General features: G+C 36.6%; 1 protein-coding gene across 1 annotated transcript in view; it reads left to right on the top strand.

The window, feature by feature from the left end:
- Positions 1–20,661, top strand: part of MED23 (mediator complex subunit 23) — a 43,938-nt gene that overhangs the window by 15,710 nt on the left and 7,567 nt on the right. Inside the window, exons 11-23 of the mRNA XM_008162466.3 lie at positions 2,518–2,718; positions 3,632–3,775; positions 6,264–6,409; positions 7,389–7,634; positions 9,035–9,177; positions 10,410–10,584; positions 12,924–13,087; positions 13,887–14,011; positions 14,926–15,128; positions 15,217–15,397; positions 17,589–17,759; positions 18,158–18,374; positions 19,753–19,989. Of these exons, the coding sequence (XP_008160688.1) occupies positions 2,518–2,718; positions 3,632–3,775; positions 6,264–6,409; positions 7,389–7,634; positions 9,035–9,177; positions 10,410–10,584; positions 12,924–13,087; positions 13,887–14,011; positions 14,926–15,128; positions 15,217–15,397; positions 17,589–17,759; positions 18,158–18,374; positions 19,753–19,989 (2,353 nt within the window). The remainder of the gene's footprint in view (positions 1–2,517; positions 2,719–3,631; positions 3,776–6,263; positions 6,410–7,388; positions 7,635–9,034; positions 9,178–10,409; positions 10,585–12,923; positions 13,088–13,886; positions 14,012–14,925; positions 15,129–15,216; positions 15,398–17,588; positions 17,760–18,157; positions 18,375–19,752; positions 19,990–20,661) is intronic.

Genomic DNA, 20,661 nt, shown 5'->3' on the forward strand with positions numbered 1-20,661 from the left:
GCATGGGTAGAGGTTATTATTAATGTTTCTCAATGCTTAAGCTTTTTAATAAAAGCAGAAAATTTAAAATGTTCCAATATAGTTTGAGCTATTATGCAGAATGTGAATTGTTAAAATGTTGAATTTAGATTCATATTGTTAAAGGAGGTTAAAACGTGCATATAGAAATGATGTAAACTAATTCAATTTATATGCTTATATAATGAAGACTTAAATTTATAAAAGTTTTCAGAAAACAAGTTATGAGTAACCATACACATAGTGTACATCTGCTTACAGAATTATCATAGCCTAGTGACTGATAATTAACCTTTATTTACAGATTATTTAACTGCTTTGCAAATTTTCATTTGTTCTACTTTGTAAAATAATCAATCTATGTGATGGAGAGTCTTAATTTTAGAGTACTTATCTTAGTAATTCAAAAGCCAAACTTATTATTCTAAAGTAGTAGCACAAATATTTTTTTTTTTGGCATTATTAAAATTGGCAAGTAAACAAACATGTTTAAGCTATCCCTAAACTTGGTTTGAGAAATATCCTTGGCTTTAACCAAAAATACCTGGGAAATAGAAAGTTAATTCTGAGAGATGTTCTGCCACCCTCATCACCGGGGCAGTTAGGCACCGTAGAGATTCCTGAGTGATTTAATTCTTTACAGAAAATTTGGATCTCATCTTGAGTCATGGTATATATGGAAAAAACATCAACTTTAACTAAATTTCCTTCTTACTTTGTCCAAATCTTAATATTTTTGGTTTTTCTCCTTAAATCATTAACTGTATGACCATCACTACACCCCTAAAATATATAGGTAAAAATCCAGTTGTTTTTTTAAAAAAGACAAATAGCTAATATTAAAAAGGTTAACTCCTAAATGACTCAGATGCTAAAACCAATTTTATTTAGTTTTCTCTTTTTTCCTAAAGCAGATTGATGAAAGACCATCATGGATGGAGGAATAGGTGACAAATTGGTTAGTTTCCAAACTAGAAGCAAATTCCCACCACTAATGAAAAATTCCTACTGGAAATAATGGCTTTACTTCTTTTCACAAATTTTTCTGACTCTTGTATACTTTGAATGACCTCACTCTAAATTTGTGTTGTCTGACACATTTCTTAGGTTGTTGGTGGTTGGCAGAACTAGTGAATTTCAAGCCCTGTACACAGTAGTTTTGCATGCTGATTTAAGAAATAGTTTGTAGTGTTGTCCGTTGCACTTTGCTCTGCTTCGTAATGATAATTACATTTGGAGGAAAAGTACTGTAGTCCCAACCGGTGGTGTTACTATTGCCCTTTGTAAAACTGTAATGTGGTTGAACTGTGAACATGGCATTGTGTTTTTGGAAAAAATATGAAACAACCATTGATGCTTACTGTTTTGGATAGACGTTTGTTTTACTTGCATGCTTTAAGAAAGTGCAGCTATCTTGGAGCTTTACAAGTTTGGAGCTGGCAAAGAGCATGCAAAAGAGGGGATGCTATTCATTATGTTTTGTTTTTTTCCAAATTCGTCCCCATTTTGCATTTCCCCCCCTTAAATTTAAAGAAGTCATATCCCTTTTTCATGGCAAAAGACGAACAATTACATCTAAAGTCTAGAAGGAAAGCATGTATATTAGTAATTGTATTCACTAGAAAGGCATCTGACTGCCTGGCTATTAAGCCATATTATATATTTTATAAAGGAAATGTGAAAATGCAGAAAGTATGGCTTAACATATATCTTTTGGTAAAAATATATATTTTTAAATCACTTTAAAAATCATAAATCATTTTGCCTCTAGAAAGGGAAGTTGCATTTTCATTTTTAGTGTTTAAACTCAGTTCTTTTTCTTGTTTTAGAATTTAAAATAGTCTAATTTACAATTAAAGCTGCATTATGTTTGACTTACAAGAGAAAAGAGCAGAGATGAACTTTGAGACCAATTTTTTTTCAGAGGAAGTTTCCATTTCAGTATCAGAATCAGTGACACACATTGAAAAATATTGAGTAGACTGGCAGCTATTTATGTATACCTCTGTGTATAAAGTTAGAGTAAACTTGTGGGTGGTTACTTTAAAATAAATTCACACACTTCTTGGCTTTCTTATCACAATATCTGATTCCTGGAAATCCAGAGTTTTCATATTTTGATTTAGATTGCAAAATTAATACTGCTATCTCCATTTCACATGCATTTTAAATTAACTTCTTTCAAAGGATAAATAACAAAATTGTATACTCTGCAGTGCTCTTTGTCAAATTGAAATAATGATGTCTATAGTGATAGTCAAAAGTTAATGGGAAGTCTGTCTTGTATGAGACCTGAAAAAAAATTTTTTTTATGAAACTCATCCTCTATGATTATCTAACATCATGCAGCTTTAATAGACTAAATCTAACCTTAACTTTCTAAGTTCAACTTCATTTCATGCTTCTCAGCCTCTTGTTACAAATAATGGCCATTAACTGGAAACTTGGGAAACTAACCAGGAGGCTTTTGGAATACTGTATTTAATCTCTGCCCAACAGCACAAGCAGCGCTGCCCTGTGCTGGAGGACCAGTTGGTGGATCTGGTGGTCTATGCCATGGAGCGATCTGAGACGGAGGAGAAGTTTGATGATGGGGGAACAAGCCAACTCCTGTGGCAGCATCTCTCGAGTCAGCTCATTTTCTTTGTGCTTTTCCAGTTTGCAAGTTTTCCACATATGGTCCTTTCTCTTCATCAGAAGGTTAGTACTAAATCTTTTGTTGATTAGTATGTTTTAGACTGGTATGGACATTGTCTCGTGATTTCAGCCCTGGAAGAAGTTCTGAGTCCTACCTTATGTTTTGCTCAGTGCTTATGTGATTTCTTAACTTCACTTTCTTACCATTATAGAAACTGGATTTTGCAATTCGTTCTATATATTTGCAGTGCAAAGATCAGGGGTACAAGAGGAAAAGACACTATAGGACCCTCAATGAGCTCCTTACTAGTGGAAAAATAGAGATAACAACAATTTGATTATAATTTAATAGTTCTCATAGTGAAAGAATGTTTCCCTGAAGGGAATGAAGAGTCCCAATTAAAGACATAGGAGTGGCTTTATCAAAGAGATCTTGAAGCTAGTTAGCACTAAAGGACAAATAGAAATTTGCCAAGAAGAAAAACTGGGAAAGTGTTTCCATAGTAACAAGTTCATCATTTGGAAAGGTATAGAAGTTTTTTTTGATAACCAGTCCTTGAGGATTTTAAATTCCATTTGATTTTAGCCAAAAAGCCGAGAAGCTTGAGAATTTTGAATTAAAAATATTTTTTTCATATGATAAAGCATTCCTCATGTTTTGATGAGATATTTTTAGTAATTTTCCCATATTAAATTTGATTCTCATGCACATGTGATCAACTGAATTATGTCCTAAAACATTTAAGTTTTGGTATGTATAGTTGTAGTGGGGGGCCAGGGAAGAAAGATATATATTATATTAAAATAATTTAAAAGGCTTTCCTTGGTGTGTCTTGAGTTCAGACTAAGTAATTAGCAAATGCCAAAGTTAGATGCTAACATTCTGAAAGCAGAGTTTCTCCTTTTTGTTTTTTTTCTTTAAATGTTGCATCCAACTCGTTAGCTGTGTAGATGTATATTTAACCATCTTTTACAGTTAGCAGGGCGAGGACTGATCAAAGGCAGAGATCATCTGATGTGGGTTCTCCTGCAGTTCATTTCTGGAAGTATTCAGAAAAACGCACTAGCTGATTTTCTCCCTGTCATGAAACTCTTTGACCTTCTGTACCCAGAAAAAGAAGTAAGTTTTACTAAATGGTTAACAATGTAGTGAGTGAATTATGTCTAAATTATGCTTAAGGATTTTAGTGTGGTTTTGTGAAAAGAGCACTGGATTTAGAAGCTGGAAATCTGAGTTTTTACCCCAGTTCTGTAACTTAACCACAATCGTGGGATGGACCTTAGGTCTCTCTTATCATTATTCTACACACGTCTAATGAAGAAATTGAACGAAATTATTTTTGAAGTTTTATCTTGAATCACAATGGAACATTTAGTATAGCAAATTTTTTTCCTACATTTTAAGTAGGTTTACAATTTTAAAAAGCATTATACTGTTTTTATCTATACACATCATTGAATGACCACATAATATTAGTGTCTGTGAATATCTTTTGTTTGTTTGTTAATTGAGTGTGTCCCCCTCAGTGTTTTATTACATAAAGTATTTGAGTAAAATATAATATGTACTTATGATTGCCATTTTTTAAACATTTTATTATGGGAATTTTCATCATTTCTTTTTCTTTTTTAATTATATAAGCTTCAAGTGTACAACATTATAATTTGGCATCTGTGTATACACTACAAAGCAATCACCCCCAAAAATCTAGTTTCCATCCATCACCATACAGTTGAGACTCTTCATTCCTCTCATCCACCTTTCTCCTCTAATAACCACTATTCTGTTCTCTATATATATGAGTTTGTTTTTGTTTTATGTTGTTTGTTGGGGTTATTTTTTGTTTTGTTTTTTAAGATTCCACATGCGTGTATCAAATGGTATTTGTCTTTCTCCTTATGACTGACTCATTTAGCATTATACTCTCAAGGTTCATTCATGTTGTCACAAATGGTAAGATTTCATTCTTTTTTGTGGCTGAGTAATATTCCATTGTATGTGTGTGTCTTTATTCATTCATACATTCATGGACACTTAGGTTTTTCCCCTATCTTGGCTATCTATACTAATAAAAGGATAATATGCTAATTAGACCAGACAAAGCCATGGTGGCAGAGGCTGAGGCAGAGGTGGTTAGAGGCAATCAGGCATGCAGGGGAGGGCAGTTAGGGGTGATCAGGCCTGCAGGGGGGAGCAGTTAGGGGGCAATTAGGCTGGCAGGGGGGAGCAGTTAGGGGGCGATCAGGCTGGCAGCGGGGAGCAGTTAGGGGGCAATCAGGCTGGCAGGGGGAAGCAGTTAGGGGGCGATCAGGCCAGCAGGCAGAGGCGTCCCGGATTGGAGAGGGTGCAGGCTGGGCTGAGGGACCCCTCTTCCCCCTGTGCATGAATTTCATGCACCTGGCCTTTAGTTGTAAATAATGCTACAATGAACATAGGGGTTCAAATGCCTTTTCAATTAGTGTTTTAAGATAAATACCCAGAAGTGGGAATGGCTGGATTATATAGTAGTTCTATTTCTGAATAAATTAATGGCTGCACCAATTTATAATCTCACCAACAGTATACAAGGCTTTCCTTTTTTCCATGTTCTCTCCAACACTTGTTACTTCTTTTTGTTGTTATTGTTGTTGTTTATAGTAGCCATTCTAACAGGTATAAGGTGATATTTCATTGTGGTTTTGATTTGCATTTCCTTAGATATTCATGGGACTTTTTTCCCCAAAATTCTCATTTATTGATTTTGAGACAGAAAGAGACATCGATTTGTTGGTCCACTTATTTATGCATTGGTTGATTCTTGTATGTGTCCTTACCGGGGATCGACCCCACAACTTTGGCGTATCGGGATGACACTCTAACCAACTGAGCTACCCTGCCAGGGTATTTTATGGAAATTTTTAAATGCACAAAAAAAGTAGATTTAATATAAAGTAAACTCCTAAGAAATATGTTTCTTCTTTTCTTTTTACCTTGTCAATGCTGGACATTTTAATTAAAAGCAAATTTTTATGTTCTCAAAAAGTATATATGTGACTTTTAGAAGTTTTGCGTATATTTATCACATTCAGTAAGATTTCATAGTGTCTAATTTTTAAAGAATAGACATTTTTAAATGATTGTGAATGCTCTGTGGCAGGAAAAGCTTGGCTAAGCACCTGTGAATTTGTTATTTTCTTGGTAAGTCAGAACAGTCTTGTAATAATAGTTTCAATGTTTTGTTGCTGTTTTATCTTCTGATTTATATTACTGAATAATCAAAGAACAATTGGAAGTAAATTAATATAGCATATTTTTACAATTTTTATTTATTTATTTTTTAAATATATTTTTATTGATTTCAAAGAGGAAGGGAGAGGGAGAGATAGGGAGAGATTCATCATTGATCAGCTGCCTCCTGCATGCCCCCTACTGGGGATTAAGCCTGCAACCTGGGCATGTGCCCCTGACCAGAATCAAACCCGGGACCCTTTAGTCCACAGGTTGATGCTCTATCCACTGAGCCAAACCAGCTAGGGCTATGGCATAATTTTAAAAGAGCTATATCAGAAATAGATTAGTAAAATAGTTTTAATTAGTTAATTTTTCTCTTTCTGATAATATTTTTTAGTGTATCCCAGTTCCTGATATTAACAAACCTCAGTCAACTCATGCCTTTGCAATGACTTGCATTTGGATTCATCTTAATAGAAAAGCCCAAAATGACAACTCCAAACTACAGATTCCAATACCTCATTCCCTAAACCTTCACCATGAGTAAGTGTTTGTAGCTGAACAGTTAATTGTTTTATTTTATAAGTGGTGGATTATAGACTAATATTATTCTTAGTATTTGTGTAAAGAATGGAAATCCCCCCACATTCATTGGCAGTAAGGGTGAACATTTAATGTGTATGTCATACCAAGAGAAACTGACCAATATCTGCATCAGAGAACTAGAAGATTAATCCTGTTTACATAATATGTATATATGATGTGTGTGTGTGTGTGTGTGTGTGTGTATTTAATCAGGTCTAATCTTGACTTTTATATGTTTACTTTAAAGTTCTTAATTTCCAAAAATATGTGAACGTGTTTCAAAATTTTTTAAGTACTTAGGATTTGATCATGATCTGACTGAGATGGCTTTCACTCCCTGGGCTGCCAGGGCTGATTGAGCTCATCTGTTTGATGTGCTCTCTTACATCATTCCCTAAGCTGTGATTACTCAGAGGTGTCCTTTTTAGATAAGATTGGGCTTCAGTCAGAGGTATTGGGAATAGCTGAACTTCCCACCCAGAACTTCTAAAAAAGTCTTCATAAGAGACTATAAGATAGTTAGACTTCACATTTCATTTAGCTTTCATTTTATGAGACACCCCTTAACCATCTATACATAGTGACATCTATAATGAAGGCATATCATTGTGCTTAAGCAGATAGATAATAAATAGAACCCTAGTTCATGAATTGATGAGTTATTTCTTCCTTTCTGAATCTTAGTGCTGTAGCTGTAATACATACTTAAAAATACTCATTAATTGTTAACTTATAATTATTTAAATTCTTTCTGAAGTGCTACTTATACTTTTATATGTGTTTCTACATTACATTTTGGGCAGAAACTATAAAACCTGTAGGAATAAATATACTATTAGTAAATAATTGCATGAAATCAAACTGTTCTAAAAGTGCAAGTTAACTTCCTGAAAATTATTTGCATTTTTTTCCTCTTTAATTGGACTTGAAATTTTAGGTTCCTACAGCAGAGTCTTAGAAATAAAAGTTTACAGATGAATGACTATAAGATTGCCCTGCTGTGTAATGCCTACTCTACAAATTCAGAATGTTTTACATTACCCATGGGAGCTCTAGTAGAAACTATTTATGGAAATGGAATTATGAGGATACCTCTTCCTGGAACGAGCTGTTTGGCTTCAGCATCTATTACTCCCTTACCAATGAACCTCCTGGATTCACTGACAGTTCATGCCAAAATGAGGTATGGGCTGTTTACTTGGTCCTGTCATGTAATTGATATCAGTATAATATAGACTTGGTTTCATGATTATGTGTTGTGTTTTATGGTCAAGTACATTTTAAAAAAATAATTAGGGTTTTTTATTATAAAATTATAATTTTTTATTATAAGATTTTTAGAATATACAAATAAACCCAAATAAAATAATTAACATAATCCCTCCATGAAAAATAAGCATTATAAAATTTTTGTGTATGTTCTGAGTCATTTTTTTCTATGTATAAATATATGAATTTATGGATTTTAAGAAAATGGGCTCTTACTAAATTTTATAATCATTTTTTTCCTCCATAATAATCCATTAAACACCTTTTTAAGTTTAGTGTTCTTCAAAAATATCTGTTTTAATTGCTACAACGAGGTCTTTTGTGTGACTATAAATGATTTGAACAATTTTTTTTGTTATTTGATTAATTTGACAGAGAGAGAGAGAGAGACATCAGTTTGTTGTTTCACTTATTTATGCATTCATTAGTTGATTCTTATATATGCCCTGACTGGAATCTAACCCACAATCTTGGCATATCAGGATGATGCTCTAACCAACTGAGCTACCTGGCCAGGGTTGGCTCTAAATGATTATTTAACCAGTTCCACATTGTTGGACATTGAGGTTATTTTTTTTAAGTATATTTTTTAATTGATTTCAGAGAGGAAGGGAGAGGGAGAGAGACATAGAAACATCAATGATGAGAGAAAATCATTGATCAGCTGCCTACTGCATGCCCCTCACTGGTGATTGAGCCCGCAACCCAGGCATGTACCCTGACAGGGAATCAAACCATGACCTCTGGTTCATAGGTCGATGCTCAGCTCTTAAGTATTGGCTCAAACTTCAAATACTATATAGGTCAATGAGAATTCATCTGTGGGCCGCTTCAGTTCTAGAAAAGCCATGCTCTTTTTCAGATGGCAAACACTGTGATAGAATTACACATGTAGTTTAGAGCATGCAACAGAGTTGAGGGAAGCACTGTTAGAACCCAACATTTGGGTCTTAGCTGTGATTTATTAAGTAATTCTGTAACAGAAGTTAAATTTCTCAAATGATTTTAATTACATATTTAAAAAAGAAAACCTACTGAAACCATTCAAGCATGTTCTTGTGAGTTGTACCCAAAGCCTGCATGAGGAGAGGGATCCTGATGCACAGTGGGAGTACCATGGAAACCAGACTAGGTTTTAGATTGTACAGTGCATCACTCACTACCACTGTCCTGCCAACCTAAATGATTAAAGTGGGACTGATTCATTTCATATATATAAGTTCAGATTTATACCAAGTTCCCTACCAATAGATAACTCCTGTATTTATGTCAAAAATAGGGATTTTTATTTGCTTTCCTTTTGTTTCTCCTCAGCCTTATCCACAGCATTGCTACCAGAGTGATAAAACTTGCTCATGCAAAGTCCAGTGTGGCCTTGGCTCCAGCCCTGGTGGAAACTTACAGTCGTTTATTGGTCTATATGGAAATAGAGTCTTTGGGCATCAAAGGATTTATCAGTAAGCCAGGACCTTCTGATGTTTATAACCATTGATCCATTCATTAATTCAACAAGTACTCTTCTAGGTGCTGGGGATATAGCACTGTTACTGCCATCATAGAGACTACTGCTAATGAGAGAGATAGACAAAAAAATAATAAATGAAATTGAAGTATGTCAGATGGTTTTTTTAAAAATATTTTTTTATGGATTTCAGAGAGGAAGGGAGAAAGAGATAGAAACATCAGTGATGAGAGAGAATCATTGATGGCCTGCCTCCTGCAGGCCCCCTACTGGGGATCGAGCCTGCAATCTGGGTATGTGCCTTGACGGGGAATTAAACCGTGATCTCCTGGCTCATAGGTCAGTGGTCAGTGCTCATAGGCCAGGCTCAGGTGATAAGTCTTATAGAGAAAAATAAAATAAACAAGAGGGATAGGGTCAGGGTGGTGAGTTGCATTTTTATGTAAAGTTATGGTAAGAAAAGGGTATTGTACTAGCTGCTTGGGATACAGTGAGCAGGACATGGTCATTGTTTTCATGCAAGAATCATGGTCCTGTTTGCCTCGTTCTGGTTAGCTCCTGGGGCAGCAATGAATACTGAATCTGACTGGCAGTATGGAAGGCGTTTTCCTGCATTGCAGAGGACAGCTTATAATATCTGTTAGTTATCATGCTGTTCTGAATAATAGATACTGTCTAGTATGGAAGTGTTATTCTGATTCATGGTAATTCTAACTTTCACCAATATAATATAATTTTAATTTTAAACATAGTTACTCTTTTTACCAGATAATTGAGATCTGAATAAAACTTTCTTAGGAGGGAGGAGGGAATAATAACATGGGGGATGCAATTTATGTGTTAAAAAGTGAGTCCTCTTGCTTCAAAACATTGGGAACCTTAATTTCATAAAAATAATTTTGAAAATAACTGAGAAGTGAGAATGGTTAGAATAATTTTTTTTTCAGACATATCTTGTGTTTTATTTTTCCAGATGAACCTGATTATCAGTTGTCAAATTCCAGGGGGAAAAAAGCAAACTTGATATTATAACTATGATCTGGATTTTTTCCTTACAATTAAAGTAGAAGATATAGAGAATATTTGGAAAATACGTGCACTTATGTATGCCTCTGTGCATGTGTAGTCACAATCAAATCTTTGCATAGATTTTGCTCAGTGTGACTTTCATCTCTTTTCATATACAGCTTTTACTAATTGGTGTCTTAAATGATCTTGTTCCTTAAGGTCAGCTTTTGCCAACCGTTTTCAAGTCTCACGCCTGGGGGATCTTACACACACTTCTTGAGATGTTCAGCTACCGGATGCACCACATTCAGCCTCATTACAGAGTTCAGCTCTTGAGTCATCTTCATACTTTGGCTGCAGTTGCACAAACAAATCAGAACCAGCTCCATCTCTGGTGAGCTCACTGGAGATTGTTTTTCTTTAAGATTTATAAGAAACTTTGTTGGAAATGGGAACTTAAATCTTTGCCTTACAATATTTTTATTAATTTGTCATAAAACCCCTCTGCTTCTGAAGTATATTATTTCCAGTATAGAATGAGTAGAGTCCAGCTTTTTATTTTTTAAAGTTTGTTATTGAATTTATTGGGATGACATTAGTTAACAGAATTATCCAGGTTTTAGATGCGCAATTCTATAATACATTATATGTATTTTGTTTTGTGTGTTTACCACCCCAAATCAAGTCTCCTTCCATTACCATTTATCCCCCTTTTATCCTGTTTTACCCAACCCCCCTTTCCCTCTGGTAATCACCATACTGTCATCTGTGTGTATGAGGTTTTCTGTGTCTGTGAGGTTTTTTGTTTGTTTGTTTATTTTTTGTTTGTATTTGCTTAATTTCTTCACGTTTTTTACCCAGCCCTGCAATCCCCTTCCCCTCTGACAGCTGTCAGTCTGTTTTCTATGAGTCTATTTCTGTTTTGTGTGTTAATTTATTTTGTTCATTAGATTCCACATATGAGTGAAATCATATGGTACTTGTCTTTCTTTGACTGGCTTATTTCACTTAGCATAATGCTCTCTAGGTCCATCCATGCTGTCACAAATGGTTAGATTTCCTTCTTTTTTACAGCTGGGTAGTATTCCATTGTGTAAATGTACCACAGCTTTTTTTAGCCACTCATTTACATTGGACACTTGGGCTGCTTCCAAATCTTGGCTATTGTAAATAATGCTGCAATGAACATAGGGGTGTATATATTCTTTCGAATTAGGTGTTTTGGGTTTCTTCAGGTATATTTCCAGAAGTGGAGTCACTGGGTCATAAGGCAGTTCCATTTTTAATTTTTTGAGGTAATTCAATACTGCTTTCTACAGTGGCTGCACCAATCTGCTTTCCCACCAACAGTGCACAAGGGTTCCCTTTTCTCCACATCCTTGTCAATACTTATTTGTTGATTTATTGGTGAGAATCATTCTGACAGATGTGAGGTGATATGTCATTGTTGTTCTGCTTTGCATTTCTCTGGTGATTAATGATCTTGAGCATCTTTTCATGTCTATCGGCCATCTGTATGTTCTCTTTGTTTTGTTTTTGTTAATCTTCACCCAAAAATATTTTTCCATATGATTTTTAGAGAGAGTGGAAGGGAGTAGGAGAGACACAGAGATACATCCATTGGCTGCCTCCCACACACGACCTGACCAGGGCCAGGGTTGAGCCTGCAACCAAGGTACGCACCATTGACTGGAATCGAACCCGGGACCCTTCAGTCCCCAGGCCAACGCTCTGTCCACTGAGCTAGACTAGCTAGGACATGTATGTTCTCTTTGGAGAAGTGTCTATTCAGGTTCTTTGCCCATTTTTTAATTGGATTGTTTGTGCTTTTGTGTTGAGTTATATAAGCTTTTTATATATTTCATATATTAACCCTTATCAGATGCACCACTGGCAAATATGTTCTCCCAGAGTCCAGCCTTTTAAACAGAAAGTTATGAAGATAGTTGAATCCTTTCCCTGGACTGAGAATAAGTACTTCCAAGGCCTTTGACATTATGTTCTAACTTAGCCTTTTAGGATACTAGATTTAAACATACTTCGAATTATGGTTAAGATATCAATCATGTCATTTTGATTTTGCTCTAAGTGAAAATACTGTATATCGCAAGTAAAAATAGTGTAATTTTTGAAATGCTATTTATCTAAGTGAAATGTTTTAGTCTTATAGGCTTTAGGCTATCTTTTTCAAATGTGTAAGCAAGTTAAGTGGTTTTCACTATAAAATTTGCCACTTCAGGTTTTAAAAAAAATTAAGCAAAGCTCATCTCACACAAAAAAAGGTGTTTTTTATTTATTTATTTAAATTAAAGAAGGGCCCTAGCCAGTTTGGCTCAGTGGATAGAGTGTTGGCCTGTGGACCAAAGAGTCACGGGTTCGATGCCAGTCAAGGGCATGTACCTTGGTTGCAGGCTCCTTCCCGGCCTGGGCCCTGGTTGGGACTTGTGCAGGAGGCAACAAATTGATGTGTTTCTCTCACATCAATGTTTCTGTCTTTCCCTCTCTCTTCTACTCTCCCCTACACCCCCTCCCCCCCACCAAAAAAAAAAAAATCAATGGAAAAATATTCTCGGGTGAGGATTAAAAAAAAAAAGAAAATAATATTAAAGAAGGGAAATTCATAGTTTGCATGTTTTCCCGTTTTAATTAGCCTAGAATTAGATTTAATTCCATAATTCTGAAATTTATATGCCAGTTAACTCTTTCATGTTTTCTTGTTCTCCCACCTTTCAGTGTTGAGAGCACTGCACTTAGGCTTATAACAGCCTTAGGTAGCTCCGAGTTACAGCCACAGTTCACACGCTTCCTTAATGACCCCAAAACAGTGCTGTCGGCGGAATCCGAAGAACTGAACCGAGCCTTGATATTGACCTTAGCTAGAGCAACTCACGTGACAGGTACAGTGAATCCACCACCACTAACAAAACAGTGAAACTGGAGTGTGCCAGGTCTCTACTGATTATTAAGGGGATGACATGCTAAAAAGATACTTTTCATTTGTTCGAGCAAAAACAGTTGTTTTGATAGCTTCACCATTTCAGTCATTGATATAGATTCTTCTGTGTACTGTCATTTTAACCAGGATGAGTATCAGTTTTTCAGCCACTTTTCAGTAGTGGTTCTTGAGCTTTTCTCAGGACCACTTTACCCTCTTTTTAAAAAATATATATTTTATTGATTTCAGAGGGGCAGAGACAGAGAGAAACATCACTGATGAGAGAGAATCATTGATCGGCTGCCTCCTGCACGCCCCCTATTGGGGATTGAGCCTGCAACCTGGGCATGTTCCTTGACCAGGAATTGAAACATGACCTCCTGGGTCATTGGTTGATGCTCACCACTGAGAAACCCCAGCCGGGCACAATATCTGCTTTCTTAATTCTGTTCTCTTGGCTCAAAGAGTGCTAATACCCCATTGTCAGAGTGAATTAACTGAGCAATCATGGTAGACTTGTACAACAATTGTATCATTGATGCTCTGTAACTTAAAAAGATTCCCATTGTCTTTGGTCTTTTCATTTGTATTCATATCATTCAAATTTAGGTCCTAAGCTGAATATTACTAGTTTAGCAGTAAATGCATTGCAGTGAAATTCTCTCAGTGTACATAGTTGTTTGTGACTTTCTCTATGATCTCGTTATGAATTATGGATGTGATCATTTAGATCTAGATTATATCTGTTTGTTTTTGTTTAGATTTTTTTACAGGCTCTGACTCAATTCAGGGAACTTGGTGTAAAGACATACTTCAGACCATTATGAGTTTTACTCCTCATAATTGGGCTTCACATACTCTTAGCTGTTTTCCAGGCCCACTACAGGTAATTTGGTCTTGAATTATATATTGAATATATATTAAATCATTCTTCCCCTTTATAACGTTATTCTAGAGAGTTACTTTTGGTGACAGCCAAAGAAAAGTTAGATTTTCTTACTGTTTTTTTAAATCTTCGCTATTTCAAAATCTTGGGTTGTTGTTCCTTGTCCTATTCTAGGACTGTATGTTTCTTAAATTTTAATTATTATGGTTTTTATCTTATTAGTTAATACTTGTGAGAATTAATACATTAACTGGAAATTTTTTTTCTTTCATAGTACTGAAATGCAGAGAAATATAATTTAATAGAGCTTCACAGAATACACATATGCTACACTTGAGTGCATTTAAAAAAAAATCACACAGAGAGAAAAACTATAAACTTGGCTTTTATAATACAGAGAAAGAAAACTCATCTACTTTTCAGAGAAAAATTTAGGCACAATGAACATATAACTTCTAATAGGGGTAGAGCAGTAGCTCTCAAACTTTTCAGAATCTCCTGGAAGATTGTTTAGATACAGATTGCTGCTGATACTGCCATACTCAGAGAACCACTGAGCTAATGTAATGGATTTTCCTTATAGCTATAGGGAAATATGTAATCAACGGGCACATAAATTTGTTTCTTTTTTCCCAAGGTGAATAGAAGTATCAACAGATTATTAAGAGACTTTGAATTCAAGCTTGCTTGGAATTACTCTTTAGGAAATCTAAGAAAGGAGTCTCAATGATAATCTAGTCAAGTCTGCATATTTTCCCAATATACTAGTAGAAAGTCAGGCCTTGGTTACTGAGTTGTTTGAGGCACCAACAGTGTGTTACTGTCAGAATCAAGTCTAGAACTGGTTTTTTAACTCCATAGCCAGTGCTCTTTTTACTACAACCATTGAAGTAAACTTCTGGTCTTCCTTTTAGGCATTCTTCAAACAAAATAATGTACCTCAGGAAAGCCGTTTTAATCTGAAAAAAAATGTGGAGGAGGAGTATAGGAAGTGGAAGTCAATGAGCAATGAAAATAACATCATTGCCCACTTTTCTAATCAAGGCTCTCCTCTCTTCCTTTGTCTTCTCTGGAAAATGCTCTTGGAAACAGATCATATTAATCAGATTGGTTACAGGTAAGCCCCAAACCTAGATCTGCATTCCATTTGGCAACCCATTATACCATACAGCAATATAATTTATTTTTTACTCTCTGCTTTCCAGAGTATTAGAAAGAATTGGAGCCAGGGCCTTGGTAGCCCATGTGAGAACATTTGCAGATTTCCTGGTATATGAGTTCTCTACATCAGCTGGGGGTCAGCAACTCAACAAATGCATTGAAATTCTTAATGACATGGTATGGAAGTACAACATTGTTACATTGGACAGATTAATTCTCTGCCTGGTAAGAATATGCTTACTTAAGAATGTTTCTAAGCTGTCTATTCTCTTTTGGATCAATGTATGTGATTGATAGATCTTGCTTCTAAGGATTTAATAAATTTATACTATAATTAAGCATTGCTATCACTTCCCTAAGGAACTAGATATTTCCCAATTTCTTTACTCATTCATTCAGTAAATATGTATTGAATATATACTATGTTCTATGCACAGAAGGTATGGAGTAAATAAGACAGACATGACCCTGGCTTTATGATGCTCTAAAAATATGAGCAGTTAGACCTGAGTTGATTCTCAAAGTTTCCCACTAGGGTCAGGAATTTGTAAGTCACTGCATTATTTGTAGGTGCTAATAACCATTTGTGCAGTTTGGTAGCCACAGTCAGAACTGAATTTTCTCATCGCCACCCAATGTTCCCCAAATGTTTTTTCTATTGATTTGATTCTATTTCAGGCAAAAACTTAAGAAAAAGACACTAAATCAGGATGGGTAATACTACATTTATAAAAATACTATAGTGGTGATATTTGGGGTGGCTGATAGGTTAACATTAACCTCTTAGCTGTGGAGCACAGATATAAAGATGGTTACAGTCTACCATGGCCAGGTAGCTCAGTTGGTTCTAGTGTCTTCCCAATCTAATCTAATAATAGACAAATATGCAAATTGACCATACCTCTGACACGCCCACAAGCCACGCCCACCATCCAATCAGAGCGAGTATGCAAATTAACCCAAACCAAGATGGCTACAGCTACAGAGAGCAAGGTTTCCTAGGTAACAGAGGAAGCCAAGCTTTCTGCCAGCCGTTGCAGGCCTAAGCCTCCACTCAAGCTACAAAGTTTCAATTATAGAAGGTAAACAAATTCAAACAAATGGCAGCAGAATGGAGCTTGGAGAGCAGGCCAGGGTTGCTGCCGGCAACAGGGGAAGCAAAGCTTTCCACACACCCTGGCCGGGCCCACCCACTTAAGGCAACAAAGTTTCAATTATAACCCCAACACAAATGGCTTTGGGCCTCGGAGGGAGCCCCAGGCTTGGCTCTGCTCCAGGCTACAAAGTTTCAATTGTAGAAGGAAAATAAATTCCAGATACCAGGGCCTCCGCTTGCATTGCCAGGGGGCGTGGCCGTCCTGCAAACCACCACAGGCCCCTCACTCAGGCCGCCCCACACCCCCAGGGTACCCCACCCTGATCCGGGATACCCTTCAGGGCAAACCAGCTGGCCCCCACCCCTGTACCAGGCCTCTATCCTATCTAATAAAAGAGTACTATGCAGATTGATCATCATTGCAACACACAATATAGCTGCCCCCATGTGGTCAAAGATCCTGCCCCCATGTGGACACAAGATGGCCACCACAAGATGGCCAGCAGGAGAGGGCAGTTGGGAGGCACCTGGCCTGCAAGGGAGGGCAGTTGAGAGGGACCAAGCCTGAAAGGGAGGGCAGTTGGAGGTGATCAACCCTGCAGGAGAGGACAGTTAGGGGTGATCAGGCCAGCAAAGGAGGGAAGTTGGGGGCAAACAGGCTGGCAGCAGAGTGGTTAGGGGGTGATCAGGCTGGCAGGCAGAAGCGGTTGGGGGCAATCAGGAAGGCAGGCAGGCAAGCAGTTGGGAGCCAGCAGTCCTGGATTGTGAGAGGCAGGCAGAAGCGGTTAGGGGCAATCAGGAAGGCAGGCAGGCAAGCAGCTGGGAGCCAGCAGTCCTGGATTGTGAGAGGGATGTCCGACTGCCCGTTTAGGCCCAATCCCAGGGATCGGGCCTAAACGGGCAGTCGGACATCCCTTGAGGGGTCCCAGATTGGAGAGGGTACAGGCTGGGCTAAGGGACAACCCCGCTCCGTGCACGAATTTCGTGCACCGGGCCTCTAGTATACCTAGATTGCGGGTTTGATCCCTGGTCAGGGCACATGAAAGAATCAACCAGTGAATGCATAAATAAGTGGAACAACATATCAATGTTTCTCTCTCTCTCTCAAATAAATAAATAAATAAATTTTTTTAAAAGAAGCTACTTAAAAAAAAAGATAATTATAATCTACTAGGGGAAATAATGCAAATCTATAAATCAATAAAAGGATAAAATAGAGATATAGTAACATTTTACTTACTTAGATTTAGAGTATCAAATGGCAGAGCCATGCTCATGCATAGGTTACATTTTCATAGAATTTTCTGTTCTTCTCCAAAGGCCATGCGTAGTCATGAAGGAAATGAAGCCCAGGTTTGTTATTTCATAATTCAGTTGCTGTTACTCAAACCAAATGATTTTCGAAACCGAGTAAGTGACTTTGTGAAGGAAAATTCCCCAGAGCACTGGCTACAGAACGACTGGCACACCAAGCACATGAATTATCACAAGGTACTAATTCAAATTAGCGCTTCAGTTAATCCTTTCTAACTATATTTGGTTGTTGACTTGGCTGTTGTCTCTGTGGTTCTACTATTTCTCTCTGGTCTCTAAATTTCTTCAAGGTTCTAGAGTATCTCTAAAGTTATGAATAAATTAAAATTGCAGTTTTTATAGACATGGGTACATACAGTACAAAATGAAAAGACTTACTACAAATCCTTTTATATATAATCACTTTTCGTGTATTTTTGGGATAAAAGATTTTTACCAAGTAAGTGACTCTTGTTTTCATTGCATTGTAGGAACAAACATGGTTTCATGTTCTTTTTTAAAGGGCAAGTTTATTTTGTTCTTTTTTTAAAAGAAAAAAGATGCCCTAAACATTTACCATTTCCTTGTTTCCACAGAAATATCCAGAGAAGCTGTATTTTGAGGGCCTGGCAGAGCAGGTTGATCCTCCTGTGCAGATCCAGTCACCCTATCTGCCCATCTATTTTGGAAACGTGTGTCTCCGATTCCTTCCTGTATTTGATATAGTAATCCACAGATTTTTAGAGTTGCTTCCAGTCTCCAAATCACTGGAGACTCTCCTAGATCACCTAGGAGGGCTATATAAATTTCACGGTGAGTTTTTTCAAATTTAATCCCATCTCAGAGTAAACAAAAGTGGGCTAGGCATGACCATATGGGTAACAGTGGTTCTAAAGATCTTGTTTTATTAACGTGTTTTGAGGGTAAGTGCCATGCATTGATACCAGGAAGTCTAAAATAGATGACAAAAATATGAATAATCATAACAAATGTATTAAATAGGAAAAAAGTGATATGCAAGAGATGCCTTATTTGACATAGAGTGTGATTAATTGCCAAAGAGTATAGAGGGAGAAAAGTATGTGTTCATAACAGACCGATGTTATGGGGAACGAATTGGATTTTGGCAGCCTCTTGGATGGACAGAATTTCAACTGTGGTGTTATGTGATTTGTATAAACAGAAAGTAAGGGGGGTGGGCAGGCAGAAAGAATCTTTTAGAAAAACATGAAGGTATTAAAAACAAGACATTTTGAAAACAATAGCCTCATTGGGCTAAATTGAAATTTCATGTATTGTACCTGACAGATCATCTTAAATGCCTGACTGGGGAGTTTTGATTTTATGACGCAGATAATCAAGGATCAACTAGAAGTTATTGAGTAAGATAATGACATGGAAAGCATAAGCGGAAAACATTTATTTTAGATAAATCCAGTTGTAGTTGGCAGCATGTCTTGGAAGAAGGAAGCCATTTCAACACGTTATGTCAGAAAGCTCAGGTGTATGATAAACAAGTATGATCTCATTGGAAATGATAAAGAAGGGACAGATAGTCAAGGACGAAGGAATAGGACTTGGGGGCTGGTTGTGGGGAGAATATGAAAAGAAAGAAATTAAGACAACTCTGAAGTGTTAACCCTGGTCCTGGAGAACAGCAGAGTCAGTGACAGAAGCAGGGGAGCCCCAGGGCAGCCACTGTGGGGACAAAGTGTCTTTTTCTGGGGCAGTTCTTTCTAGACCTTGATCTAAGATGTTTCCTCCAGTGCAGAAGCTAGACTTGTCTTTAGCACTACAGAATAGGTATGAAGTTAAAGTGAACATTCCTTGAAAACATTTTCCACTTGGATTAGGTGATAAATGCACGTGGTGCAGAAGGGTACACCATAAAATGTCCCATCCCTGTCCTCTAGAAAGGAATGCCCTGGCACATGTGTTTCACTTTTGCAGGATACATTTCCAGAGGTGAAATCGCTACCTCAGCTGTAATGAATATCTTTAAATAAAGATATGTATATTATTGGAAGCTTGCTGCCTTGTCCTAAAATTAAAATACTCACTGTCTGTAATTACCCAGCATGTGAAATAATTTCATAATCTTAGCTATTTTTTGGTAATCTGAAAATAGGATTTGTTTTTCACAGTTGTCGGTAACCAGATTGCATTGTGGTGATATGTTTCTTCTTGGCAGATCGTCCAGTGACTTATTTGTATAATACTCTACACTATTATGAAATGCACCTGAGAGAGCGTGCATTTCTCAAACGAAAACTTGTCCACGCGATCATCGGCTCTCTCAAGGATAATCGACCGCAGGGCTGGTGTCTAAGTGACACTTACCTGAAGTGTGCTATGAATGCCCGAGAAGACAATCCTTGGGTCCCAGATGACTCCTACTATTGCCGACTGATTGGCCGACTAGTGGATAATATCCTTTTTATTGTGATTTTCCAGATTCTGTAGAAATAAGTCCATGTATGGTTTGTGAGAATGTAAGATGTATTGTCCTTTCAAGATAATATTTTTATGTATTCTAAATTCTTCAAATTTCTTAAAGATTGTTTCTACTTTTACTTCTGGAAAGTTTTGAAATCTTAAATTAGCAGCATCATGACAGAGGGGCAGAAATTCACTCCATTAAAATTTGTATTTAAAACAGGCATTATAAGATTTGTTTCAAAGAAAACCATCCTATTTCTAAGTAAATGTACTATTGTAGTACGTGCATTTGTTTGCTACTGGAGAACATAGAAATTTGTTGCTTTAAGTAATTGAATTTTTTAAAAACGTTAATAGAGAATAATAAATTTATTTTCTCTCTTTTTTAGTAAAAAAAAGCCACTATAATGGTATTTTGATTTCATGTCTTAAGTTATCAGCACATTATTCTTAGTATGTCTGTATACCATGCCACTATTTAGAGCAGTTTTATATAAATGGTCATGATTTATTTTCCTACACAAAGAAACTTATTTTGTGAAGTAGAAGAATTACTTATTATAAAGTAACTTTTTTTTTTTTAAATTTCATAGAGGAAGGGAGTGGGAGAGAAAGATAGAAATATCAATGATGAGAGAGAATCATTGATTGGCTGCCTCCT

This window comes from Eptesicus fuscus, chromosome 10 (assembly GCF_027574615.1).
Source record: "Eptesicus fuscus isolate TK198812 chromosome 10, DD_ASM_mEF_20220401, whole genome shotgun sequence".
Classification (NCBI taxonomy): Eukaryota; Metazoa; Chordata; class Mammalia; order Chiroptera; family Vespertilionidae; genus Eptesicus; species Eptesicus fuscus.